Below are 24699 nucleotides of genomic sequence, written 5' to 3'. Positions count from 1 at the left end.
ATCACCAACAATTTTTGGCTCTTGTTACAGAGGAAATCCCATCCAGTGGGAAACCAACCAACATCTAATTGCCTGGTATGGTGGGAAACTGAGAATAGTAGGGAACATGGCGGACACATTCACAAGATTGGAAATGGTAATATAGAGAAGTACGGATTAACAGCAGATATACTTTTAGTTATTTTTTATATCAGCATAATTGAAGATAGATATTGCCCTTATTTATTTTCTTTCGCTTTCTCTATTTGTCAATATACCTACCCTTCTCCCTGTCAAATAAGATATAATAATAGTTTTCCCTGCTCTTGCATGATTTTAAAGAAGAGTTAATTATAAGTTCATAATCCTAGCACTATAAATGATTGATTCATGTGCATTTTGTGGTTCTTCGTGCACTTATAACTGCTATTTCATGTTTTAAGATTTGCTTGATGCCCGTTATTTATAATTATCTATTCTTCTTTATGCTTAATGATTTTTGAATTAAATGTATTAGGCCATGATCTCTTACGAATTTCATTACAATTGGGTAATGAGTGATTAGTGTAGCCTTTGTTATTGAATTCTTAATCTGCTGATTTTTCTTTTATCGGTGTAATTTTTACTAAAATGAATTTTGGTTTAACACTTAAAACTTCAATCTTTTTTATTCAATTTTCTTAAAGCGCATTGCATTTCGTTCTCAAATTAATTTTTCTTTCTTGATAGGGTTTTCATATTCACCTTAGCAACAAAACTTAAAACATTTGGAATATATATATATATATATATTATTTCAGCAGTGAGGTCCTAGTCCTTAACATGTGCTTGCTATTTTATCTGCACTTTCTTATTTTCAAATAATGGTATTGCGGTGTTAAAATCTTTGAAATTTAGGCCTTTCTTGTTTGCAACTGGAATGAAATTAACACTTGTTAGTAATAACACCACTGATTTTAGGCAAACATTGTATGTGCCCCTCTGGGTTTGGCATATACTTTAATATTTCATGAGTTGATAATCTGTGTTCCTATGTATTTGTTGAATTATATGTCTTTTGAAGTTTTTATCGTTTACTTTTGTTTTTTAAGCGTTTTTCTTGATTTGTGCCTCACATAATAACTAAAACATTTATGTACTTTTGATTCTATGACAGATATATGATTCAACTTCTGAATCTTGTCATTCCAAGCCTAGCTGTTCCAACTCTGCACAATTCAGGTTTTGCGGTGAGCTATTTTACTTGTCTGTTAAAAAGTTAAGCCAAATCTATTGTTCTTGAATAAGCTTTATGATGCGGACTTGAATTTTGAATTTTTATTTTATCATGAAAATGGAAGTTTTTATGCCATCTAGCTTTTATTATTTTATTAGCATTATTATAGTCAATGACATTAAATTTCTAAACAAATTGTTAGTAATTTATTACTAATTTACTATTAGTTTGTTTTATTTTTAATTATTTTTTCAGTTAGCTATTGCCACTAGTTGAAGCTTTGTGATCCCTCTGCTTATGGTTTTATTTGCTGTGGGTTTTGATCATACAGTGGTGGTTAGGTTAAACTGGATTTTTGTATTTCTCACTATGGCTGCCTTTTGTAGCGATTCTGCAAATAAAAAAGCACAAGATTCGATGGTTTGGCACTGTTTTGCATATTTTAGTAGACATTGAGCTTTGTTTCCATCAGGTTTGTTGATTAGTTGTGATTCTGCAAGGATCGGAACCTCAAAATTTTATAGAAATTTAAAATTTAAGCAAGATTGAGATCGTGTACATTCACATTTAGCAGGAAGGCCTTCCACAAACAATGTGTTTGATGCATCAGGAGGAAGAGGTTTTTCTATCCTCATGATACTATATCCAATTACTCGGCTATCCATGCCTGTATGAGCTGTCATGCATGGATCATCAACTGCATGGCCACATATTTCCACACCAATGGGCCTTACAGGGTAAACAAAGATTGTGTAAATTTTCAATATATTTGGACTTTAACCAATTTGGATGAATATCATTTTCATCGCTTGTGTATTGCCTCCTCGTTGTCCAACCGCCGGTAGCCACCATAGTCTGCCATACTTGCTATTGACTGCCATTGGACTAGGGGTGTAAACGAGCCGAGCATAAGCGAGTCCGGGGTCAGCTCAACTCATGTTCGGCTCGTTAAAAAATATCCTATTGTTCGTGTTTGGCTTGTTTATATTTCAAATACAAAAAAATTGTTCGTTCTCGGCTCGTTTGATTAACGAGCCTAGCACAAGCTGTTCACAAATAAAAAATCATTTGACAACCCTAGTCACGCAGTAGTAGGATGTTAAGAGTAGGGGCGGCATTTAAATCTTATTATTTAGATTAAAACATCATTTAAATATAATTTAATATGTTTTTATTCTATTTTTTAAATTAAAAATTAATAATTTTAATAAATCTTTGTAGCTTTATAGTATATTAAATTATTTTAAATCACAACGAGCCGAACACGAGCAAAGTTTATATATCGAGTGCAAAAAAATTATTTATGTTTGTCTCATTTGTTTACCGAACGAATCAAACACAAGCGCGAACAACGAGCCTTTTTGACAACCCTACATTGGACTTGGGCCGACCTTCGTTGTCGCCCACCATTGTTTCTGCCCATTGTCGTAGCAAGCATTTTAATTACTTTGAAAGCATCCCAACTCAAAAAGTAAACTTCTATTTCCTTTATAAACATCCAAATGCTGGCAAGGTCTCACAAATACATGATTTTAGTTTGTGCAAATAACCATTCTTTAATAAGACCTTGGGACTATCTATAACCATGAATTTGGGGATTAGATTGAACTTAAACTGTGCTAATCTTTTGTCAAAAATATATACTAACCCAAAAATGAGAAATCTATAAATCTAATTAGGAGTTTGTGTTTTTTATTTTCTCTTAATGTATTTTGTGTGTATTCTTGTATTTGTTAAGTTGACTATTATTATTTGAAATGGTAATTATTATTTTAAATTATTTTGATATTTTTTTATTTGTTCAGGTATTCTTTTCATTGTTTTTAATGATCCACACATCTATGAAGAGAGCCAAATAGTCTTTTGTTTCCATCATATTAAGAATGGAAAAAAAGGAAAGATTTTATATTCTTGCTTTCCCGCTGAAGATTAATTCTTCTTTCTAGTCCCCTATTTATTTTCTTCTTCTCTACCTCATACCTTTGATGTGTTCATTTACCTTATTCCAATCTTAATCTTCTCGTTACCCTTGATTTTTCTCCTATGCCATATTCCTTTCTTTCTAGAAAATTAAATATCGAAAAGGAAAAAAAACCTTCACTATTATCTCCTTCTCCATTGCCCCCATTTATTAGAAAGTTTGGTATCAAAACTCTGGTTGTACTCGGCGAACTCCCTCATGTTTCAAAATCAAACGCTCTCCGAGACAACTCGTTGCAATTATTTTTATTTTTGTTTTGAGAACTTTGTATCAAATTTTCAGAAGACAGTTTAAATTATAGATAAGACACTACCCAGAGATTTCACTCTCATTTTGCGACGACTTTTTGATATGAGATTTGAGGTTTCACATAGACGAAAGCTCCTATGGTTAATCATCTCTCCCAATAACGGGAGCACTTTTGATTAAGACTAATCATTAAGAATTGAATGTTTAACATATAAAAACAACAAACACAGTATTTAAGTTGTATAATTCACCACTTGAAGCTTTAAGCAGATGACAGGGGAATGAAGCCGAAAGCCGAACAATATCCCATGATTTTGTCATCTGGGTTCGTCGTGGTTCCTGATCTACTTAGAGGAGATAGTCGACTCAACTTGGCAGAAGGATTCTTGTTAGCATTCATGGATTGTGTCGTCTTAAGAGATCCTTGTAGATCTAGGGTAGATATTTATTTAAGGGGACAAATTTAAGTCGATCTTATCAAACAGGAGGCTTTATGTCAATCAATTGTGCTCTTATGATTCACAATTCAAATGGTAGAAAGTCATTGGGGAGCATATGGGATGTGGTCATGGTCGTAATATAATAGTGTCATTTGGCGGCAACAACAAATTCAGAGGGTTCTGGTCGTAACCTATATTTTATGGTGTCATTTAGTGGCAAAACCACACGGACAGAGAACTCGTTTCATGTCCTTACTGGCATATAATTATTTTGATTGTGAATATATTGATACATTTGATACAATATTAACTCTTTGTGAACTTAAGTCAATCAAAAGTTTTTCACCCTTAATAAACTGTTTCGGAGGGTGAATGGAATTTGCTTTTAGCTTTAGTGATTTATTCTTAGCTTGGATATTTTAATTAATTAATTTGAAAGCCTTGATTTGGAAGATTGTCCGATCCAGTTTAAATCTTCAATCAATATTGCTATCTTCGATGTATTTAAAATTTTAAAGCTTTTATATTTGAAAGAGGGATTTTTAGTTTGTTAGTTTAGACTTTTAAGGTATATGTCCTATCGACTCATGTTCTTACAAGGATGAGAATTGGACTAGTTTGGTTATTTGGACTTGTAAATTTTTTTTTCAGGATTTGAACATTTATTAGGTCTTATTAGACTCGTCAAGTCCAGTCCTTACGAAGAGGAGAATTAAACTAGTGGGTTGGGACTTACAACCTTACCCTGTAGACAAAGAAGCCTGATTTGCAGGCTCAACTTTCTCAAACCTAGTGTTTGAATATTGAATACATTGGTTGGAGCACATGCAAACTTTTAATTTTATATTTTAACACACTTTCTATTATTTTACCTCTTTTGAGACTTAGATGCTAACTTAAAATACCTGTTTAAGATGCAATTTATTTTATGAAGGGGCATATGCAACAATTTAAAATAATGCATAGTTGATTTATTTATGTAGATATTCTAAATTTTCATGACTTGAGAATTTTCTATTTTAACTCGTGCAAGTTCTAAAATTTTTTTGTGGATCTCCAAGTATTTAAATTTTGAAATAATTCCAAATATGCTCTTGCGTTTGCATAATTTCTTTTTGAGCTTAAAAATGATCATCTTCTGTTAGGTAGTAGGCACAATGTGAATCCGGTGGTAGTGAATTTCAAGTTTTAAGAAAATGCAATATTTGAATTATGTCCCTTCGAAGCCTAAGTCCAAATAGCTCAAATTCAAAATATTTGTCTTCTGAGCTTAAATTTTAAATTCTGGTTTTTAATATTTTTAAGTCTTGAAAATTTATGCTTTAGAAAACGCATCCTTTAATTTTTTAAAATGTAAAGAACATAAATATTTAAAAGCCCAGGTCCCCGACATTTTAAATGCTAAGAGCCTAAAATTTTGAAAGCTCGAGTTTACAAGCCAATTCGAAATGAGTGATGTTTCACTTTATTTTAAAAGTCTAAAATTTCAAATATTTTAAAAGGGTTACAAGTCCAAATCACTCAATATTTTGACAACATCTCGGGGTCAACTGCCATTTAGGGGCACGGGAGAATGCTAACATTCATAGCTATCTTAAAAGACGAGCTGGTCAGTGTCACTAGACACTGTGATCGGAGAGGAAAAATGCGAATTTAACTCGTGATATTAAAAAACGCAACGAATCTTAAATGTACCTACATAAAAGGTTAGATTGCAAACCAATATTCTACGAGTGATATTTTATTTTTCCTGAACGGTACTCAATTCCACACAAACGAGTACCCACTTTCATGCTAACAGATGTTTTAAAATTTCCATTTTAAAAAACTTAGCAAACAAGTCCTCTTTTTTTTTTCTCGAAAGATACTTAATTTCTCCACAAACGGGTACTTGTGTTTCCTTGGATGAATATTTTGAAAATTACCTCTTTTTGTCCCAAAATTATACCTTCCAACGACGACCATATATCTATTTATTATTATTTTTGTTACAATACACAACAATAATAAAATGAACATAATATTTACAAAACAGAAAACAAAATGGTCAAAAGGCTCAGATGAGTAGGTAGTAACAGGCCTGTGGAAGTGAGTCGGGTTTGGATGTAGGTCGGCAGACTTGGGCTTTTGGAGCGTTTTAATCTTGAAAAAAATTGCACAGTTAAGAGCAGCTCAAGTGCACAGACTAGGGAAGAAGGAAATCAAGAGGCTTAGGAGTGCGACAGAGATAATTGCATGGCTTGGATGGCGTTCGAGGGGAGATTGGACATTGCTGGTTGGGGAATCCAGCACCCTCGTACGCCAGTGATACCATCGCTGCCTTTCCAGTTAATGCTAATTTCGGTTGTATCGTGTGGGATAGGGCAAAGAGGATCGCAGGTTCGATTGATTGGGAAGAAGAAGAACAGGCATAATTAGGTCTCAGTACAGGAATCACGTGCGTCTCTTTGTGAGGGAGGTGCGGCTTGGACGGTGGAGTTGCACTTTACCTGTATAAATTTGTCATTCATTTTCATTATATTTAAATTTCAATTTTCAAATTTATCATTATGGCCATGCAATTATTTCATGAATAAATAATTATGATTATTTTCATATTGGATTTATTGGCCTTGTAACAATTCACTTTGAATTTTTGATATGACATTTGAATCAGGGTTCTTGTTCGCGCATATGGCAACGAGATTCTTATTGGGAGGCACGTCCATCCTCTCAAAGGTGGTGTGGATGCAATTTTATTTGGAGGCATTTACATACATACCATCCAATTCCTATGTATTTACATATTTAACATCTAAACTTTACTTTTTACATTTATACCACCCAAATTTTTCATCACATCAAAAATACTGTCATTTCAAATTTTTAAAAGTAAAACACATCTTAAGGTGGCCTGTATGTAAAAGTTGAAGTTTAGGTGTTAGATACGTAAATATATAGGAGATGAGTGGCATATGTAAATTTTCCTTATATTTTTTTTCTGCGCAACAAGAATCAAAAGTCGTCTAATTATTGTCGGATACGTGGCTATTGTGCAGCAAGGAATACCCACTTTTTCTACCTCGGCAAAATTTCTATTCTTCTACTGGCGATGCCTCTTGGTCGGAAAGAAGTTCCAGTAACTTTGGTGTTTCTTCAGTAGAATCAGAGAAGAAGCATTCTTTGGATTCTGCTCCAAGTACTAGCTTTAATTACTCCACTGCCTTTGCATGTTCTATAGAGACCCAACAGGATTTGCAGAAAGGGATTTCACTGCTCAAAAAAAGTGTGGCATGTATTACAACATATTGCAATAATATATATTGCTTGGAGACATCGACAGCAGCTTCCACTTTTGAAGCATTTGCCAAAGTATTGGCCACTTTGTCTTCTTCTAAGGAAATGAAGGCCAAGTTGGCAAAATCAAAGTAAGCATTTTTATATAGTGTTTTTAAGGGGAAAAAATATGTGTCGGGATATCCTGATACAATTTGTATCATGATGAGATAATGTTACTATACATACATTAATTTCACTCATCATGTATTGTACCTTGATACAATTATATTTAAAAAACAAAAAATTTATTAGGTAATACAATTGAATTATTAGACGAACAATTTAATAGTTTGGAACTTTTGCATATCAGATCAAAAAAATTTATCAGAATATCCTGATTTATTTTAAGCATGTCACTTTAATTTTATATAGGTGATATTTTTTTTTTTATTTTTTGGAAAGAAGACTTGTCAAATTTGTTTTCATTCCTATTAGAAATTTTTTACTCTTGCACAAGCCCTACCTCAAGATAGAAAAAACATGTATACGCTTCATAAGATTTCACTTGCACAATTGAAATTTTGGCATCTATAATTTTTAATATTTTTTTCTGTGATCTAATCACTTTACCTTTGGACCAACGGCCTCTACTCTTTTTCTCAAGTAATCAACAATCCTCAGTTCAGTATAGTCTACATGAATTCAATAATCTCATTTCAGTATAATTTGCATTAATTCAGCATTGTATTTAACAATTTATATTGTTTGTACATTTTCTTTAGAAGGAGAAGATTATCCCTTAAGATTTCCTGGACATAGATTTTTTTTCTATGCTGACATAATGGAGATAATTCTACTCATGAGCAACGATCTTCTGATTAAAAGTAGGATTTGACGTTTGGACTGAGAATTTTCCATGAAATGTCTTGGTGAAAGCATATATAAGCCGTTGTTTCAAATTCTTATTTTGCACTTACAGAAACCTTTAGATTTCACAATTTCTTTGCAAATTTACAGGTCCGATAATCAACTACAGCCACTGAACAAATCAGCATGGAATGTAAACTCCACTGCATCTACCAGTTCTTTGCTTGACAGTGTGCATAGTATGATTATAATGGTAAGATCCCAACTGTAGTTGTTCTTTGAGATTTAAACCTTTTCAAAAACTTATTCCATCTGAAGAAGATTTACATACATACCACTCAATTCTCATTTATTTTTACATATCTAACGCCTAAACTTCAATTTTTACATACAACCACATTAATTATGCATTATGTGATGTGAGATGATAGATTTTTGTGGTATAAGTTTAGGTGTTAGATATGTAAATTCAAAGGAATGGGGTGGTAAGTATATAAATGCCTATTCATTTTATTAATCATAATTCAATTTGCTATTTAGGGAAGCACTCGAAATAATCTCTCAAACTCTGCTGCCAGTTTTCTTTATGCTGATACTTCCGAGACCAGAAAATCAGAAACCTTGGTGGATGGATGGGACCTGATTGAACACCCTATACTTCCTCGACCATCTCAACCTGAAGACATCGAACACTGGACGCGGGCCATGTTCATTGACGCATCCAGTAAATAGCATTGGCGGCATGGCTTGTAATTCTTTTGTACATAAATTTATTTGTCTCAAATGTTATATTTGTCCATGGTAAGCGTCCTTGGATGGTAGCCTTTGATCCAAAAAATTGGTTTTTTAATATATATACATGAATTAAAAATGGTAAATATTTGGCATGCAGTTCTGATTTTACTGCTTTGGCATATGGTACATACAATGATTTATTTACCTTTTACTTGGAGTTTATTTAGTTTGTTGCGAATAGAAAAATATGATTTAGTAGATGATGTTTTATTTTTTACTAATTTTTTATGTGAAATTGAAACTATTCTTCTTAAGGATTGATCCTAGATCTTATGTAGAGGTATATGCGGTACAATTCCGGTTGATGATTGCTTAGATATTTGTTTTGTAAGTATTTGTGGCATGGGTTATAAGAAAGATGATTATGATGTAAATGAGGTTGAAATATGAGTCTTTTTAGGTGAATGAGACAATAGTAAGATTGTAATGTATGTGACGAAGTTTTGGTGTAATGCAATTATATTGCATGTCACTTTGTAATGTGGGACTAATGGCACAATTGAGACCAAGGTTTAGGTCCTAAGAGATGATTGTAGCTTGAGTTTTTATACAAATCTTGATGAAGTTTGACACGGTGAGATTACAACATAAGCCGATCTTGAGACTTTGAGATGCGAATGAAATTGACGTGCTAAGTCCCATTAATATGATTGCTAGACAAATGACATTAGTGTTAGGTTTTATTCGTAATGCAATTAAAGATTATGACAATGGTAGAATTAGGATGCTAAAAAAGGTAATCATAGCATTAATCTGATTAATTGACATCTTTTTAATGCATCTTAATCACATAGTTTCCTCATATGCCTGTTATCATGCAAAATCAGCAAAATCAATTAAAGAAATATTCTGGACTCGAGGAGAAGAATGCTTCGCATCAACAACTTCCTTCAGTTTTCTACCCAGAGCATGTGCCTGCATTTGTCCCGTATTTTACCAGCAAAAATGTAGCTGTCACGGATACCCTGCACAGTGATAAAGCAAAAGGCTCTTGCTGTTTTCCCGGCGGGGAAAAGAAGTTTTGTAGAAGAGTAATTTACATACGTACCACTCAATTCCTATGAATTTACATATCTAGCATTTAAATTTTGCTTTTTACATTTATAACACCAAAATCTCTCATATCACATAAATATTACCATTATGTTAACTTTTAAATATGAAATGAACCATTTCATGCATAGAAAGGGTGAAAGTAGTAGTTTAGGTGGTAGATAAATAAATACATAGATATTGAGTGGTATATATAAATAGTCCTTTTTAGATTTACCAAAGGAATTCAAAACATTCTACAAAATAAAAATTGTGATCATATTCAGCAAATGATGAACGGACAGTCACCTTAAATTTCATGTAATCATGAATGCCAATAGTACCAATGGCTAAAGAGAATCATTGCTAATGTTAAAGAAAAGTGTTAAAATAGTCTCATGATTCTTTGCAGGGATTACTTTAGTCCCGAGTTTATAAAAGTGTCGCAAACTCTTTTAATATGGGTTGAAATAGCCCCTAGTGAGAATGATTTTAACCCCTACTAAATAATACAGGATTAATCTAATAATTTTTATAAAAACAGAGACTAAATTGATCGAATGTAAATAGTCAGGGGATATTTTGACACTTTACTTAATGACTTCACCCCTCGATATAGTGCAGATTAAGGCAACACAAGATCAAAGCTATTAAGCATACATGCACGATTCAGATAAAAGACGAGTTGCAATCTCATACCATAGCCTTCTGTGAGATTTTAACATACAACAGTTTCTACTTCATGATCAAAATCTGTTCTTGGAGGATTGTCGGCCAAGAAAATTATGATTTGGAGAAATTTGAGGAGGAGAGTCCAATCAGATCTGAAACGAAGGAGTGTTTCGTGGCCATGGAAGGGATGTTGGAGCAAAAATTTACATCCCTAGAAGAAATGATGAAAAAAAATCATGGAGATTCACACAAAATTGCCTCAGCCTGTCGTGGGATCGAACTACGGCGGTAAGTAAGCAATACTAACTAGAAGGGTTTGTGCGGCATCAGAGAGACTGCGCTGTTGTTGGATAAATGATCATTCTGCCCCTGTTTGGTAAAGATGTTTGCAACAGAATTGTATAGGGAAAATAATAGATAGAACAAAAACCTTAAACTGTTACAGATCAGTTTAGAAAAATTAAATACAGTGCTCACTATTTCGTGAGTATCAAAGAAATAAAATAAAGTAAAATACAATTACAAGTAAAAGTAAAATTATTAAAATGTTTAATTTAAAACTCTAACGTCGTCTGTCCTCAGTGACACTGTCCTGCTGGGAAACCATCGTACCACGATCACTGTCAACAAGGGAGTATGTCTATTTATAAGTCATCATATTTCAAACCAGAAGAGAAATGAAACTTGTCGTCTTTCCAAGTTTCGCAGGTAGGCAAAACATACCTCATATGAGAAGTGTCGATCTCTGCTAGGGTGAAGAAGCAGAAAGGAAAATCAGGGAGGGAGAGGGCGAGGGAGAGCAAAGGGCAGCTCCGGAATTTCTAGGGCAACGCGGGCCTCGGACGTAGGATGCGTGGGCTAACCCGCGTCGAAGCCTATTAAGAATTTTCGTACGTGGACGCAGGAGCGGCACCAAAACGATGTGCGAACATTGTTTTCAAACGCTGCGGCGGCGTTTTGAAAAAACCGTCGCACCTCAATAAGCTGCCTCAAACGGGCCCTAATTCTCATGAGGAAGCCTAGGAAGCCATAGGAAAGTCATAATCTCCGCAAGATGAGCCAAGCTCCTGATCCTTTAAATAGCTTTTGTAAAGGTATTATTAACTATAAAGTACAAATAAAATCAAAACTATTTGCATTCTTGGGTTCTCTTCATATAATGTGACTATATGAAATAGGCTTCATAGATTTTTATCATAAATGACTAATGAGACATTCTAAAGAAATTAATAGAATAATTTTAGCATAGCAAAAATTGTCCATATATTCACTTAATGCCTCTTCAATCCTCATTAAGCACCTGCACAAAAAAAAACAGTGATAAAAGGTTATAGATGAAAGCTCCATAATAGCATAACCCACGCATAAGAAAAAGTCTGCATGTTTGTTTCGCCACCAATGCTTGTCTGTGTAGCAGTTTAGAGCTGATTGCCATCTACGATAACCATTTTCTACAGTATTAAAGTAGAAACTAAAAACAGGAACAAAAATAATGTGCTAAAATAGAAGACATTAGAAAGAGTCGAGAAAAGTAAGTGCAAAGTTTATTTAAACTGCAACTTTGCCAATAATAATTTCTTTTAATTTAAGTGAATTAAAAGAGGTAAGGTTAATGAGAGTTTTGAGAAGTTTTAGAAAAGCCTTTGGATGGAGCTTAACGGATTTTAAATGAATTAGGCTTTCCATATGTATGTATATGGAAGAGAATCATGAACCAGAGACTGGCCCACGAAGGAGGGTTAACCCGGTCATGAAGGATGTAGTAAAAAGGGTATTCTTAAATGGCTAAATGTAGGCATCATGTATCTCATATCTAATGGTGCATGAGTAAGCCTGTTTCAACGTGTACAAATATCTCAATTGTTCGTTTAATGCATTATGTTGATTTTTGTGCTTAAATTTTGCATTCATTGATGTGATTTTTGTTTGATAGCTGCTTGGATTGGTGAATTTTAGTGTGCAATTTATATTTGGATTTGTATATGTTACAATTGCAGGTATGAAAATTGCAATGAAATGAAGTTCTTTTTTTTTTTTTTTCAGACTGCAGTTTTTTGGGGGATTTCCCATAATTTTTCTATGTTGTTTTACTCTTTTATCGTACTAGTTGATGGTTATATACTATAAGTTAATACATTGATTGGTGACCGACAATCTTCTAATGGACTAACGATAAAGTGACGGATGTTTCTGACGACCAATCAGCCTATTAACAAACAGAGAGCAATCGATAAAGTTTTCTGATTCTATAACTTTTTAACTTTTCAATGACAACGATCGTTAATGTTTTATTGACGAGACGCCAACATATAACCAACAACTATTTTTTTGATAGGATTTGTAAATTTATAATTATTATTTATTTTATTGATGGAATGCGAAGGTGAATTCATGGTTTTCATTTCAGAATACACCGACGAGTACACCCTTTGGGAACCCATTTCTAATTTAAATCCGTCGGAAAGTTTGTATGATAAGAAAGTTCGACAAATAAATTAGCCATGCCCCAATAACCATCTCAATGCAGTCGTAAATTAATCAACTGACATTTTTATAATACTTGTCGACGGTATTTGACTATTGGAAATTAGTTAAATTCATTTAGTGAGTAGTTATAGTGAAAAATAATAGGATCAAACTTATACCCACTAAGAGTGTCACCGGATGGAGAATTTGTATTGAAATAGGAATTTGAAGAAAATTACTAGGAATGACCATTATAGCTTGCCTTTTCTTAATCAGATGCTTGATAGACTGCCATGATAACCATATTTTTTCTTTCTATATGGTAATTCGAGGTACCACCAAATTACCAGCACCAAAAGATAAGGACAAAACCAATTTCACTAGTCCTTATGGAACCCTTTTATTCAAAATGATACCATTTGGACTATGCAATGCCCCTGCCATTTTTCAGAGATGCATGATGTCCATATTTTTTTGTCTTATTGAGAGGAGGATTGAAATGTTCATGGATGAATTTTTTGTGTTTGGCACTTCTTTTTATTTTTGTCTCGAACAACTAAATAATGTTTTGCAAACTTGTGAATAGTGTAACTTATGTCAAAATGAAAACTATATATATCAATTCATGATCACTGAAGGCATAATTTTATGACATAAATTTTCTAAGAGAGGGATGGAGGTGGATCATATGAAAATTTATGTTATAGAAAAACTAATCTCACCCCCTTATTTTGAAGAGATTAAGAGTTTTATGTTGCATGCAAAATTCTCTTCTAGATATTAAGGACTTCTCTAAAATTTCAAAATCATTGTGTCACTTGTTAGAGAAAGACATAACTTTTAAGTTTGAAAGTGAGTGTCTTGCAACATTTGAACTTTTAAAGCAAACATTAATCACTACACTTGTGATAGTTATACTTGATTGAAAATATCTATTTGAATTTATGTGTGATGCTAGTGATTTTGTTGTTGAGTTGTGCTAGGCCAAAGAAAAGATAAAACTTTGCATTTGATAAACTATGCAACTAGAACTCTTAATGAGGCATAAGTAAACTACACCACCATTAAAAAATAGTTAATAGTAATAACATTCATTCATAATAAAATTAGATCATACTTGATAAGTATCAGAGTTAAATTTTATGCTAACCACTTAGCCATCAAGTATCTTATAATTAAGAAGGATGTCAAATCCCGCTTGATCTAATGGATATTTCTATTATAAGAATTTGATATTTAGTTTGTGGATAGAAAATGTACATAGAATCAAGTAGTTGATCACTTATCAAGACTTGAGCAAAAAAAATTTAAGGATGTGTTAGATGATATTAATGAAAATTTTTATGATGAAAAATTGTATTGTTAATAGAATCACTCTTTATGATTTGACATATCACCGAATGAAGAAGTTTGTTTCTAATGTTAATTTTTTTTTGGTATGAAAATTATCTTTCAGAAGGTGTCAGGATAAAATTATTAGCAGATGATGGCACCTAGAAGTAGAAAATATCATTACAGTTTGCTACGATTCATATTTTTTTGGGCTTTATGGAGGTTTTAAACTACTTATAAGATCTTACAATCAAGATTTTACTTACCTACCTTCTTTAAGGATGCTAATAAATATATTAAGAAATGTGATAAATATCAAATAAGAGAATATATTTTTAGGAGATATGAAATGCTTATGAACTATATTTTGGAAGTCAAAAATTTTATGTTTGAGGTATATACTTTATGGGACATTTTACATCATCTCTAGGAAACTGGTATATTTTAATTGCAATAGATTATGTCTCAAAATGGACTAAGATGGCTCTACCTAGGTGTGATTCAAAAGGTATTCAAAAAATGTTAAGGGAATATATTCTCTTAAAAATTTTGAGATCCTGGAGTTGATATTAATGGTGAAGAAATCACTTTTGTAAAAAAAAGAAAAAAAAAAGATTGGGACATTAATTACAAAATTTAGGATAAACAAAATATTTATACAACATATCATCCTCAAACTAATAGTTTAGCAAAAGTGTCAAATTTCATGAGGATTATAGAGAAAATTTTTTTTAACTCTAGTAGAAGGGATTGGTCCCTAAGGCTGGATAATGCACATTGAAAATCTGCAGTAAGCGTTGTTATGCCCCCCCAAGTGTCGCAGTGCTTCCTCCAGCCTCCCCAACGTGTCTATGTGGCTTCACCTTATTCGATTTCTCGAATGTGTTAAGCGTCACAGCACCTCAATTTAGTGTTGCAGCACCACACTCATTTTCTATAATTATCCCTCTTCTGATTGTTTCACCTTCACATCAATATTCTCTATGATGTAGCCATCTAGTAGAGGAGATGGGGTGTTCTTAGCATTCCAAGTAACCTCCTTAACCATCCTTTCCATTCTTCTTTGTGATCTTCATTGATTCTTCCTCATTGCTTTCTCTTTTGGATTCTATGGAACCTTAATCTAAAGCCCTTAAAAGAAAAACTTATTTTGATACTAAACAAATCATTAATGTCGACATAAAATCTAGGCATAGTAGAGTCATAGTATCAAAGAAGTTGATTTCGAAGAGGGGATTTTTATATCGGGCTGGGGGTGATTACAAGGGGTGACAGTCAGAAGAAAATGAGAGGAATCTTATTACCAGACTAAAATTGTTGTTGTACCTTTTGTTAGAGAATTCTTTGCTAACAAAAAAGAAAAAGTTTAATGCTCCACCCAAATCAATTCACTCTTTGGCCTTCCAAACATTCATGAGGATGAATACTAACATTTCATGAACTATGATTCTGCTTTGATTGAGATTATCAAAGTTCTCACATATTCTCGTGTTGATTGGAGGGAAAGCGATGATAGATTAGTTAATTTAAACATCGAGACATTATTATCCCTGTTAAACTCATTCCTTCCACTGATATTAGTGAAGTGACATGGGATAGGGCCATTGTGAATCACTTCAGTCATAAAGAGAAGTTGATTAATGTGTGTGATGTGATATTTATATATTTCATTCATGATATCATCAATGGGGACCGCAATTGCCTAGGACACATGTCAGTGATTGCTGCTTTATGTTCTAAGGTGGGGTTAAGAACAAGACTCGGAAGGAACAACTTCATCCTAGAAAGATTGTGATCAAGGAGACTTTAACTTTCTAAGGAAGACATCTTCTAAGAGAGGTGAGAGTTCCTCCAGACCTACCCCTTCCCGACCCCAACCATCATACTCCATTTTTATGATTTTTGAGAGGTTGGACACCATGAGTGATGATAGAGTGAGTATACAATGGTGGCAATATAGGTTTTAATATATTGATCAACACTGGCGACAATATGAATACTTAGTGCAATTCAACTCTACTTTAGTTGAGATGATTCGTCATAGACAACAACACCAACGGCCTAGCACTGCCCAACTTCCAGACACCACCATGTCACTGTTATGGGAATACAACTCACCCTATGGAGGAGGAGGATGGTGATGATAATGGTGAGGGTGGAGATGAATTATGTTTTGGATGTTCTGATTTTTTTTTATAGTACTACATTTTATTTTATTGGTATTTTATTTATGAGACTCTGACGTATTTATTTGTACATGTGAGATTGTTCATTACTTTCTTGTAGCTATTTTAACTTGTTATGTGATTCATGTGATTATTATGTGATGGGCATGTGATTCTGATTCAGTGTTTAGTTCTACTTTTATTTTATCTTTTTCATGTTTGCATGTCTTCACTGCTACATTTTTATTTATTTTTTCTTTTATATTCATGTTATACCTTGTTATTTTTCTTTTACTTCCCTACTTTTATTTTCATGTGATTAGTATAAAACATGTTTCGAGGAGAATTTATTATAAATAAATATCTAAAATTTAGAACTTTGATTAAAATGGTAGACTTAATTATGATTCATTGTAATTAATAACAGGCATAGAAAATAATTAAAACTGACATAAATACTCATTAAGTATTGAAATTAATTATTAACTCCCTAATAATTGACCTCTTACTACAATTAATCACTCTTTTATATCAAGATCCTTATATACATGGACAAATTTGGCTATATATAAAATTTATTCATCAAATTTATAGTTTAATAATTATTAATCTGAATAATTTAATTATAATTAATATCTTTTAAACTAGAATACATTGAATGCATTTGACTTGGGAAAGAATATATATTCAAATTTATTAAAAAAAGGAAAAACTTAACAAGATATAATAGTAAAATTAAAACAAAAAGAAAAAAATAGTATCTATCACCCTTCTAAAGATAAAAATTCGAGAGCTTTAATGGAAAAATTTCAGGTCAAGCTTGAACTAAAAAAATTAGTATCAATCACCCTTTTAAGAGTCAAAGGATCAGGATACGTTTGTTTCAACTTTACAAACCGAGTTATGAACCAAACACTAATTTATCAGGGTTTAATGTCACTTTTGTTGGGAGATACACACCAATTGTTGTGGTATATATATATAAAACAGAATAGTATAACGATCTTTTATGAAAAATAGAACGAGAAAATTCACACTAGAAAACAGTAACACAGCAGAACACACAGATTTACGTGACAAATTACCTACGTCCATGAAGTTGCAAATGATTTTACTACTTGAGAAATTTACACAAGTCGATCGTCTCGACCTACAAGAGCGAACTCTTTCTCTCACTTCAGTCCTCTTTTCTTCTTTCTCTTTTCTCTCTCTTTACCGAAATAAACTGAAAAAACTTCACACTGAGATACACCGAAAAATATAAACTTACAAGAGAAATAAACTCAATTTTTTTTCTGTCACAAGCCATCAAGAAGAAGTCGATGGAAAATAATCTTCTTCTTTCTTTTTTCCTTCTATCAAGCACGCACACACTGCTTACACTTCTCTTCCTCTATCCCGAGGAAGCGATACTGTCGAAGAACTCAAATGGATTGTACAAAAAACTCAAGGAGAACCGCTCATTTTATCACGAAACCGTAAGGAGCAAAAGGATGTTTCGCTTCGTGTCAAAGGCGGAAACGGTTGGCACAGTTCGCGAACGGACGAAGGCGGGAGCAATTTCCGCAACACATAGGGAGAAACGACGATTCACAGAAATAGGAGCGGAGGCGGGATCAAGCTCCAGCACAACTTTTGGGTACAAGCAACAGCTCACCTTTCTATTAAAATCACAACCTATGTTCGAAAATTACACCTGATTTATTGACATTTTAATGTCATATCTCAATCACTTATTTTCATCTGAGATTTTAATATAATACTTATTCATATGCCTGCTGTCATGCAAAATCAAAAAACTTATTCAAGCAACATTAAAAGTGAAAGAAACAAATTAACAAAAAAATCGCCCATATCAACATCAATAACAACATAAAGTTTACAAACCGAAGTACAACCTTAAACACCAGATAATGTAGAAACAATCATTAAGAAAGCATATCTAGCTACTTCAGGACTTGGTGATTCTACTCAAGACCAATACAACAAAAATGACAATCTCAAATCCTCAAATCTGCTGCCTCAATCAAGGCATTAATGCCATTTTAAAAGAAAAGGAAAAACTTATGTGCCAACCGTGATCTATATAATGGCAGCTCTAACAACTTCATTTACAGGATCCTCGAAGCACTCCGAAGAGAAATTGATTGCTTGTTGTGGATAAACAAAAGCCTTCAAAGGAGAAGGCTCTAAATAGCAGAAGAAGAATACCAGAAGAAGAATACTTTACACCATTGGAAACAAAAAGTAGAAAGGTAGAGATTTTGTTAATTCCAATTATTGATATATTCAGGACTCAAGTAGAAGAATGATTCGCATCAACAACTTCCTTCAGTTTTCTACCAAGAGCATATGCTAGAGGAGGTGGCACGGCATTCCCAATTTGCCTGTGTTTGTTCTGTATGTTACCAGCAAAGATGTAGCTGTCACGGAAACCCTGCACAGTGATGAGCAAAAAAGCTTCTAGTGTTAAATGTGATCGACATTTCATACATATTGAATTCCAAAGGCATTCAACACATTCTACAAAATTAAAATTGTGATCGTATTTTAATGCAATCAAAAGCATGCAAAATACTTTCATGCATACGAGAGAAAGTCATTGTAGAAGTAATAAGGGTTTACTTAGCAATCGTGCATGCAATCATGTATGCCAATGGTAATGATGTCTAAAGAGAATCATTGTTGACGTTAGAGAAAAGTGTTAAAATGGTCTCATGATTCTTTGTGGGAGTTCATTTAGTCCCAAATTTATAAAAGTGCAGCACCATTTTAATATGGGCAGAATGAGAACTATTTTAACTCATCAAAATAATTCAGGGATTTATTTAACATTTTTATAAACTATGGGACTAAAATGATCCAATGTAAATAGCTAGGAGGCTATTTTGGCAATTTACTTATTAATGTTATAAGAATTAAGAAAACATATTGTTACACCAGCCTAAAAGGGCAATTTTGTTTTTTATTATTATTAGGATTTGGTATAAATAGAGCCTAATAGAATTAGGGCTGGGTAGCATAAGATTGGGTCGTGTATCTTAGGTTTAGGTTTTGGGAATCATTTACAGCCTCAAAAATTATAGAAATTGAGACACCATCGCCTACTACTGGAACTGTATGTACTTATCTTTATATTCATGTTAAGTTCTTTTGTTGATTGTGCAATAAAATATTATTTTCCTTAATTTTTGTGTAGAAAATCATGCCGATTTATAACTCATATTGTATCACATACCTGAGACCTTGCACACTCGCGCACAGTGAGAATCCTGTCCTGGTCAGGGTGAAAGCACATGCCCACCTTACCCATTGGCTGAGGATCAGTAATGGAAGTCGGAAAATTTCCTTCCCAATCCAATCTACCAAAAAGGCCCTTCCATTGGTTGTGCCTCATTGCTGTATTGGGCAGGCACCATGGCACCAGGTCCACCATTTGCCCATTTGACAGCTTAACCTGCATGAATTCAACTACCAATTTAGTCCAAGGTACGGATTAAAATGAAAATTTTTAATGTGGAAGACAAAATAAACATACCAAGGATTCAACTTGTTTTGATCGTAAAAAACAATAGTAAAAAGAAGCAGCATTTACATACATACAACCCCATTTTATGTATTTACATATCTAGAATCAATATTATACCTTCTCTACTTACACCACCCAACATTTTCATATTACACATCAACAAAATTATCATTTTAACTTGAAAAAAAAGTGAAATATACATTTTTTATGCAAAGATGGCATGTATGTGTGCGCGGCCATGTCTGTTAAAATTAATGGCATGTGTGTGTGCGTGTTAAAATTAAAATTTAGGTGTTAAGTAGGAATTGGGTGGTTCGTATGTGTATCTTACTTAAAAAAAAATGGGCAAACCTTTTCATCTGGAAGATCACGCCAATCAGCACCAGGGTGCTTTGGAATGCGTTTGCATCTAATAAGATTTAACTCGTTCATTTCCTTTGATATGTGATCGCTTAAGACAGCCGAGACTCCTCTAATGTTCTTTTGGAACCAGGAAACGGGCTCACCACCATACTGAATTAGGGAAAAAAAAACTTTATAACTTTCAAAAATGAATGAAAGACAAAAGGAAATGGTCATTGAAAAGAAATAATTGAAAAAAAAAAACATTTTTAATCGAATGTATGGATAAAATTAGCATTTAAAATGCCCGGATACATCTAATTTGTTGATAATCAAAACTAATATCATCAAAGTTGGGATTATTTTGATGATCATAAACTTTTTTTTTGGAATATCACATTGAGTAAATAATATAATATTGATATTGATAAAATCATATATAATAAGCAATGCTAGTGTTAATTTGCTGTTGAAAATTGAATAACCTTAATTAAAATTATAAAGTGATTACAGTAAAATGAAACAATTTTTTATTCATACTTAAAATTCTTTAATATATTTTTTTAATTAAAACTACTTGCACTATACTTTTTTGAGGAGGATTTACATGGATACCAATCAATTCCTGTCTTTACTTAACACCTAACCTTCAATTTGTACATACATGACACCTTACTTGTATTTAAAAAGGTGTATTTCATTATTTTATGTGATATGAAAAGATTTAGGTGTTATAAATTTAAAAAATAAAATTTAAGTGTTCGGTATGTAAATATATAGGAAATGTGGATTATGTATTAAATGCTCCTTTTAAAAATAATATCATATTGATAACATGCCATGTCCTCCTATAATAATGTAATATGCATACTTCGGTGTCATTTCCATATGCTATGTCAGTGTTCAATTAAAAATGAAGTGTTAAAATAATCCAATGACTCCTTACAAGAGGTCATCTAAATCCCATAATCTATAAAAGTGTCAAATTAATCCGCAAACTATTTTAGTATTAACTGAAATATTCATCCCCAATTAAAAAAATCTCGGACTAAATTGACATTTTTATAGACTATGACTAAAATGACCATATATAAATGGTGAGGTGACTATTTCAACACTTTGCTCCGTTAAAAAAACACATGCAAGGCAAAATACTTACATCAACTATGAGTTTTGAAGCGCCATTTTCAGCAAATGGAAGATCTCCAATTGTGTCCCTCACCGTTATTGAACGGAAAGGAGCACCATCTGCAGTGCTGCGAACGGCAGAATATTGCATATTTCCATTCAAACTTATTTTTAGTTCAGGACTGGCAAAAACATGCATTGGCTCCGGCCACTCAGGGAGTGTTTCCTCTGGAGAAGCTGCCCAAATGAATGCCCTTTTCCTTGACTGAGAAACACCATAAGCTCCAGCTTCCAAAATGCCAAATCTTACCTAAAAAGAAATAACATTGTAGGAAAATTTACAATTGACATACAGATCACGTTTCCTATGTACTTGCATATCTAACACCTAAAAAATTTAATTTTTACATTTATGTCACCTTACCTATGCATGAAAAGGTGTATTTTAGTTTCAAAAATTTAAAACTGTTATTTTTTATATGATATGAGTATAAAGATAAATTTTTTATGTTAGAAATGTAAATACACAAGGGAGAGAATATGAGAACCTGGTAGCCCATCTCAAGAAGGGAAGCAAGGGTTAATCTGAACGTTTGTCCTTTGTTAAAGGACACGAAGTTTCTGACATTCTCCAGAAGAAAGAATCGCGGCCTGAAATATTCCGCAAAAGATAAAAACGCCAAAATCATCTCGCACTGAACCTTACTCCAAGTGCTATGGCTGAATCTATTCATCCCAGAAAAGCCCTGCCACAGTGTAGGAAGATGCACAGCGAGTAAATAAAAGCATTAAATATTGAGTAAAGTGTCAAAATAGTCGGTTGATTATTAATATGGGATTGTTTTAATCCCAGAGTCTAAAAAGTATCAAATTAGCCCTCAAACTTTTTAAATTGAAACCCTCCCAAAGAAATATTTCACCCCATTTTACTAGAGTGGAGACTAAATTGGCACTTAAATATACTTTGGGACTAAGATGACCTCTGCTAACAATCAAGAAACTATTTTGATACTTTTCACATTAAATATTAATAACAGACAAAATTTATAAATTGAAATGAAAAGTTCTACAATGAAAACTCCAAGCCCAAATTTGAAGATAAACAAATAAGAAAAATACAAAAGTAAATCAATATAAGAATCTTCAGCAAGCAAACTCATTGCAGCTTGCACAATAGTTTGAAAATGAGTATAATGAGATTACAGAAAACCTGACAAGGAGGTCCTCCGTTGATGAAATCTACTTGACCGGGCATTGGAAGATTTTTAAGCTTTTCCTCACCAAGCTTTGCTGCCAATTCTGCAGCCTCAGAAGTCGAGATGCAATCATCTGCCTCACCACATTTCTCCATAATGGCCCTGTAATATCCAGATATCAATAATTATATCAAAAATGAGAAGTGTCAAAATAGTCTTATGAAGAGTATATAAAATTGTCAATTAAATCCCCATACTCTTTTAATATGGGCTAGATTAGCTTTCTATGGGGATTAATTCAAATCCATTTTAAAGAGATTGTCCATAAAGTTCAGGACTAAATGGTCAAGTGACTATTTTGGCACTCTACTTCTTCAAAAAATTGTTGGGGGACTAATAAAGACCTTAAGATCACGTTGCAGTTATCAATGAACATATGTGCATCAGGGTGGTTTTTGTTGAATGCCTCACCAGCAGCCTCTTCATATTCAATTGCCCATTTTGTGAATGTAGCGCCTATGTTAAAAATAAAATAAAATAATTTCAGCAGACATGATAGCATACTAGTAGATGCAATAAAAAATGGGACATTTACATACATACCACAATTATTATATATTTACGTATCTAACACATAAACCCTTCTTTAAAATTGGAGCAATATGAGACTCACCATGAGGACATTTATTTACATACCACAACTCATGTTTTAGGTTATCCAAATTTTGTTTAAAAACAAAACTAATAAAAATATACATATATATCACTTATTAACCATCACACTTCATAACCTAAATAACAAGACAATAGAAAAATGTATCCATAAAAAATTTATGGATTTCAACTTTTAATTATCAACATTTTTAATATTTTAATTAATATTTTATTGATAATTTTTCATTAAAAAATAAAAAAAGTGATTAAAAATAATAAAAAAATATGAGAATATAAATATAACTAAGAATATGACGTGAAATAAAAAATTCATTATGACAATTGTAATAAAAATCAATTCAACAATAAGAGAACAGATTTTAAAATTAAAATTCAAATGTTGATGACATTGAATTCATGTTTAAGTGAGGATAGTATGAGTGAGAAAAATATTAATGTTGAATTTATTTTGATTGCTATAGTTTGATATTATATTATATTATTTCAATATCTTAACTTTGATAATTTAATATATGTGATGCGTGCTAGAAAATTCGCGGCGGTAGAGTAAAAGATTATCGTCTTAGCGTTGCACGAAAATTCAGCACACACTCAGATGAAAATGAATCAAGCTGTAATAACACCAAAATTTTTTACGTGGAAAACCCGTAAAAAGGGAAAAACCACGGGGCCTGGCCCAGTTGTAAAAATCCACTATAAGATGATGATTACAGATGCCTCTTGTCCCACAGGCGGGAAAGGGTTACTAGACTTCCACGTTATAACGTTGACTGATTACGTCTAGTAAGCGGTGGTTGACGGAGGTCAGCGGTGATCGGCGGCGTTCCACGGTGGTCGGCGGTGGTCAACGATCGTTGTCGACGGTCAGTGGTGGTCGATGGCGATCGACGATGAGATCACAGCAGTATGCACCAACTGAATGTGAAGATCCTTGCAGAATGATGTGAAAACCCTTCCAGTAAATTGAGTCCCATTATCAGTGATAATCTTTGCAGGAAGCCCAAAGCGACAGATGATGTTTTTCCAGACAAACTGTTTTGCATTTGCCTCAGTGATCTTGGCAAGCGGCTCTGCTTCTACCCATTTGGTGAAGTAGTCGACAGCTAGGATGATGAATTTTCGTTGTCCAGTAGCTATCGGAAATGGTCCCATGATATCTACCCCCCATTGAGCGAAAGGCCAAGGACTTAGAAAAGAAGCGAGTTCCACTGGCGGGGCATGTGTAAGATTGAAGTGTAGTTGACAATTTTTACATTTTTGCACAAACTCTAATGCATCTTGTTTGATCGTGGGCCAGTAGAAGCCTTGCCTCATTATTTTAAGAGCAAGTGTCTTGCCACCGAGATGCTCCCCACATATTCCAGAATGAACTTCTCG

General features: G+C 33.1%; 2 protein-coding genes across 4 annotated transcripts in view; one reads left to right on the top strand and one right to left on the bottom strand.

Moving 5' to 3' along the window:
• LOC110023664 overlaps positions 1-8893 on the top strand; it is a 30813-nt gene extending 21920 nt beyond the window's left edge. Inside the window, exons 8-12 of one of the 2 annotated variants that reach the window (XM_020723183.1) lie at positions 1136-1208; positions 6522-6583; positions 6904-7272; positions 8141-8243; positions 8531-8893. In XM_020723183.1, the coding sequence (XP_020578842.1) occupies positions 1136-1208; positions 6522-6583; positions 6904-7272; positions 8141-8243; positions 8531-8722 (799 nt within the window). In that variant the 3' untranslated portion in view covers positions 8723-8893. The remainder of the gene's footprint in view (positions 1-1135; positions 1209-6521; positions 6584-6903; positions 7273-8140; positions 8244-8530) is intronic. The other variant, XM_020723184.1, reaches the window with a different exon arrangement.
• Positions 8894-18300: 9407 nt separating this feature from the next.
• LOC110023642 (DNA (cytosine-5)-methyltransferase 1B-like) overlaps positions 18301-24699 on the bottom strand; it is a 12530-nt gene continuing 6131 nt past the window's right edge. For both annotated transcript variants that reach the window (XM_020723139.1, XM_020723138.1), the window contains exons 7-13: positions 23052-23163; positions 22662-22809; positions 22000-22197; positions 21483-21761; positions 20333-20494; positions 19691-19909; positions 18301-18889 (exon numbers count right to left, since the gene is read on the bottom strand). In XM_020723139.1, the coding sequence (XP_020578798.1) occupies positions 18749-18889; positions 19691-19909; positions 20333-20494; positions 21483-21761; positions 22000-22197; positions 22662-22809; positions 23052-23163 (1259 nt within the window). In that variant the 3' untranslated portion in view covers positions 18301-18748. The remainder of the gene's footprint in view (positions 18890-19690; positions 19910-20332; positions 20495-21482; positions 21762-21999; positions 22198-22661; positions 22810-23051; positions 23164-24699) is intronic.

This window comes from Phalaenopsis equestris, unplaced genomic scaffold (assembly GCF_001263595.1).
Source record: "Phalaenopsis equestris unplaced genomic scaffold, ASM126359v1 Scaffold000226, whole genome shotgun sequence".
Lineage (NCBI taxonomy): Eukaryota > Viridiplantae > Streptophyta > Magnoliopsida > Asparagales > Orchidaceae > Phalaenopsis > Phalaenopsis equestris.
This window is presented reverse-complemented; position numbering and strand designations above follow the sequence as displayed.